This window comes from Otolemur garnettii, unplaced genomic scaffold (assembly GCF_000181295.1).
Source record: "Otolemur garnettii isolate 467f Iridium unplaced genomic scaffold, OtoGar3 scaffold00038, whole genome shotgun sequence".
NCBI classification, from domain to species: Eukaryota; Metazoa; Chordata; class Mammalia; order Primates; family Galagidae; genus Otolemur; species Otolemur garnettii.
The window spans coordinates 10220125-10225000 of NW_003852433.1; the positions used below are offsets into that span (position 1 = coordinate 10220125).

Below are 4876 nucleotides of genomic sequence, written 5' to 3' on the forward strand. Positions count from 1 at the left end.
AAAGTACTTTTAATATTAGTCATCATGCCTAAAGGGGTACCAAAGGACCCAGAGATTGCTGATCTGTTCTACAAAGATGATCCTGAAGAACTTTTTATTGGATTGCATGAAATTGGACATGGAAGTTTTGGAGCAGTTTATTTTGTAAGTAATTAAAGAATTGTTTAGATAGATCAGATTAAGAAAGTTTGGACTCTGTACATTCTCTACACATAGAAATTACTCATAAAATATGCTTAGTTTTAATGTTTGTTCTACAAATTAAATGATTTCTACAGTAGAGACAAGTAGTCATGGCTGAAAAGCCAGTTCCAGAACTCTAAGCTTTATTCAATTCAGTGATATCCATATCAATTGACCCTGCTATCAAAGTAGAGTAAGAAAGTTAGAAGGGTAATCTTCTCAAGGAGTACGGCGCTGGCCCCATATACCGGAGGTGGTGGGTTCAAACCCAGCCCTGGCCAAAAACTGCAAAAAAAAAAAATAAGAAGAAGGGTAATCTTGAGCCCTGTGCATTTCCACTGTATGCTAAGTTCTTTCATACCTCAGGGCCTTTATTTTATTTTATTTTATTTTAAGAGACAGAGTCTCACGTTTTTCACCCTCCCTAGAGGGCTGTGGCGTCACAGCTCACAGCAACTTCCAGCTCTTGGGTTTAGGTGATTCTCTTGCCTCAGCCTCCCGAGTAGCTGGGAACATAGGCGCCCGCCACAATGCCTGGCTATTTTTTTTTTCTTGTTGCAGTTTGGCTGGGGCCAGGTTTGAACCCACCACCCTCAGTGTATAGGGCCGGCACCCTGCTCACTGAGCCACAGACGCCGCCCCACCTCAGGGCCTTTGTATATGCTATTCCGCCACTGGGAAATCCTGCCTTTGGCATCCTCATCTCCATCTAACTCTCCTTCACCCTCCATGTTCCCACTTAGGTGTTCCTTCTCCCTTCACTGTCAACCCTCCACCACTACAAAACCAGGACTTTTCTTTATGATCTCATAACACCTGGTGTTTGTTTATACTTTGTCCCATTTATCACAGTTGTAATTAAACAATTATGCGTAAGATTTTTTCCTTCGTACATGTTTCTTCCCCTTAAATAATAAGCATCACAAGGACAGGAATTATTTCTGTTTTGTTATCCCTAGAAATTAGTATAATGTCCAACAATAGTAGGAACTTGATAAATGTTGACCCTTTTTTGAAAATCACCCTTATGATAAATATATAACATATGAAAAAGTATGCATGGTATATACACATGGTATATATTTTAATATATAACTTAGAGAATAATTAAAAGGAAAAATCCCTGTGTAAAAAACACCACCCAGGGCAAGAAATAGAACATTGCCAAGAAGCCCCTGTGGGTCTCCCTCAGCAGCAACCCTCTCCCTCCTGTTAGGAGTATCCAGTATCCTGATTTTAAGGATTTTAAATATAAAGAAAAGTATCCAGTATTCTGATTTTAAATATAAAGAAAAGTAGAAAATATATTATTTAATTCCTTTTCTTTAAATTTAACCCACTTACTCTGTACTGCTAAACAGTGTAATTTGGTTTTGCCTAGTTTTAAACTTTTAAAAATGGAAATATTCTATGTATATTCATTTGTGACTTGTTTGTTATACTCAGAAATATATTCTTCAGCTGTCTTTTCCTACTTTCCTTTTATTACATTATATTGAATTCATCCTCTGAGAATCTGTCTTGGCCAGAGTCAGAGGGTAGTTCTAATATTAATTTGATTTTTCTGTTTTAAAAAGCAGCCAAACCTTCTCAGAGTTCTAATGTTTAGAATGAATACAATAAACCAAGCCTGCTTTAAAACTTATCAGCAAGCCATTTGTAATAGGGGCAGCATGAGTCCCACCTGGCAGTAGGCCGCAGACGACCTAGTGATTTATTTGGTTTGGGGGGCTAAGTCCTTTCTAGTTAACTAGAACATTTGCCTTTTGAAGATGAGGACTATTTCTAGTACTTCTTTACAACTCTAAGGGCTAGCACAATCTCCTGTGTACAGTAGGTACTGAATGTATGTTATTGTTGTTAATGACAGACTAGGGGAATGGTAAAGGTACATGAGTGACGTTGATATTGAAATGCAGCCATTAAGTCTATGTTACCTGTATACCTATATACAGGCTCCATATATACCCATGAGGTACCAACCTTCTATCTACAGTGGTCAATACGTAAAATCCCCCAAGTGGATTTTCCCACTGCCCACAATGATCTTTATATGTGTTAGTCTTTACCCACTCTTAATAGATTCTTCTTCTTTTTTGCTTGTACCATTATAACTAGGAAAACTCTATTGTCTCCTATTTGGACCACTGTGGTAGCCCACTTGGGTCTGTCTCCAGGCTACTATGCGTTCCTCAATGAGCAAGGACAAAATGTAAATAGGATCACGTGCCCCCTTCACTCTAAACACTTGAACAGCTATTCTGGTACTTTAGCTACAATCAAAATCCTTATAGGGTCAGCCTATAAAGTCCTTCGTGATACGGCCCCTCGCTATTCCTGAGCTACATTCCCTCTCCTTCTCGCTGCTTAGCTCTAATTTCTGTCTTGTAATTGCTTCATGAGGTCTTGCATAAATTCTTCTCTCTGGGGTATTTTTCCCTTCCATCTTCCCCCTTTTAACTCCTGTTCATCCTTGAGATTTCAACTTAAACCCCATTCTTCAGGGATGGCTTTCCTGACATCCCTAAGTGACATCCACAGTTTTGGTTCTCAAAGTAACACATGCCCATCTTTATAGCACATGTCACAGTTGCAATTTTACATTTGTTTGTTAAGATTTCATTTTTGTGATTGTCAGTCTGGAGAAAGGACAGAGACTATAGCATAAGACAGATAGGTACTGGGTATATTTACTCATGATTCTATCCCTAGTACTTAGCCCTAAACCTGACAAGTTGTAAACAACTAATAAGTATTTGTTGAGTGAATGAATAAATTGTGAAGAACTCAGAGAACTTGGTACCGCTAATTAGTACTTTCCATAAGTCATAGCCATGCTAGCAAACCATAAAGACCAGAGTCTAGTAACCACTGTTTTTATACCTAAACACTATAATTCTGTTAGATTCTTAGTAGGTTACAGCTTTTACACAGAATGATGCCAGGAAATAAGCTCAATGTGAATTATAAGCTGGCACAACTCTTACAGAATCAATCAGTGGAAAGTATATGTTGTATTCAGAGAAAACAGAAATTATTAACTTGAAATATCTCTGTGTGTTCGGATTTACATAAGAAATTCTGAAATTAGCAGCACTGACAAATGGGATATGAGGAAGACAGAAAAGGGCTGAGCAGGTTCATCTTTGTACTCACTTAAACACAAGCTACAGCACGTGGGTTTCTAGTGCTCCCTTGATGAATGCAGCATACTGTCTGTAATCTGCCTAAACCAAATCATTTAGTTCTGTTTTTCTGGATATAATTGCCTTTTAATTTTCAATGAAGCTCAATAAATAGGGCAAAAAGAAAAGTTTGTGTTTAATTTATTATTTATATTTCTCTATGAGCTAACAGAAAGTATAGCTGGAGAATATTTAAGAAAATATCATAAACACATTGTAAGTTCTCAATAAATATTTTTTGAGTCAATGATCTTTTCAGTCAGTAAGCTAACAGTTACTCAGACTATTGGAGGAATTAAACCTGAATGTAAGTTTCAAGAATAAACTTGAGAGAGGCCATAACCATTCCTAATACGGTTTGGAGCAGTGGAGAGTTGACACCCCATGGACAGCTTCCTTCTCTATTAAGTTTTCTTTTTTTTTTTTAGTTTCAGTGTAACATGTTCTGACTTTTAACCAGTATAAGTTTGCATTAAAAAGTTCACATCTATAAAAAAAAGCAACATGGAAATGTTTTTGAAATTTCAAGTTTTTTGTCCCAGTAGATAAATTGTACACCTATAATAAGGTCTAATTAGTGAGTATTCTATAAATGTAAAAAACATATTTTTATTTTAGGTTGATTCTTTTTTCATGTCTCTAGTTCCAAATAGTATTAATTCTAAATAAGCAATTAGGTAATAATGCTATCTATTCCATTTGTGTGGACTTTCTCTTTTTTCATAATGGTTAAGAATTTGTTTTTTATTAAGCCCCACCACAAGTTAAAATTTCTCATGTGTATTTCCTAATTCTTTCCCTAGCTCCTGAAGCTCTATAATACATATGTGTATATATTTATATGTGTGTTTGTGTATATATATATATATTCATGCCTAATGTATCCTCTTTTCAGATATAATCCCCCTAACCTGTATTTAATACTGAATTTATATAAGCTTTTCTTTCCTGCTGTCATATAAATACAGTCTTAATATTAATGTTTAAAAGTCAGAACTATGTGAAAAATATTTGTTTCTAACAAAAGTCAGTCTGTACCCTCCAAATCAATAAAACATATCTGAATTATGATATTGTAGAGTCCTACAAATGTGATAATTATAACTGATGTATATCTTATTTACACAAGATGGACATAGAGTTTGTTGCAATTTACAATGTTAAACTATTTTAAATTGCACACGAACTTAATGTCCACACTGTATACATGTATAATGGGTTCTTTTACCTTCATGCTTATAAAAAACATGTTTTTAATGTTTTGATTTTCTTTGCACTTTGACATTCAGTAAGAATCTATTATTGAATTCTTTTTACATTAGTAAGTTATTTATTAAGATTTTTTGGCTCGGCGCCTATAGCTCAACCGGCTAAGGTGCCAGCCATGTACACCTAAGGTGGCGGGTTCAAATCCCCAGCCCAGACCCGCCAAACAACAATGATGGCTGCAACCAAAAAATAGCTGGGCGTTGTGGCGGGTGCCTGTGGTCTCAGCTACTTGGGAGGCA

At 36.1% G+C, this 4876-nt stretch overlaps 1 protein-coding gene across 1 annotated transcript in view; it reads left to right on the forward strand.

The window, feature by feature from the left end:
- The first annotated feature begins 6 nt into the window (after positions 1–6).
- TAOK3 (TAO kinase 3) overlaps positions 7–4876 on the forward strand; it is a 93110-nt gene continuing 88240 nt past the window's right edge. The window contains exon 1 of the mRNA XM_003789930.3: positions 7–144. Within this exon, the coding sequence (XP_003789978.1) occupies positions 25–144 (120 nt within the window). The 5' untranslated portion in view covers positions 7–24. The remainder of the gene's footprint in view (positions 145–4876) is intronic.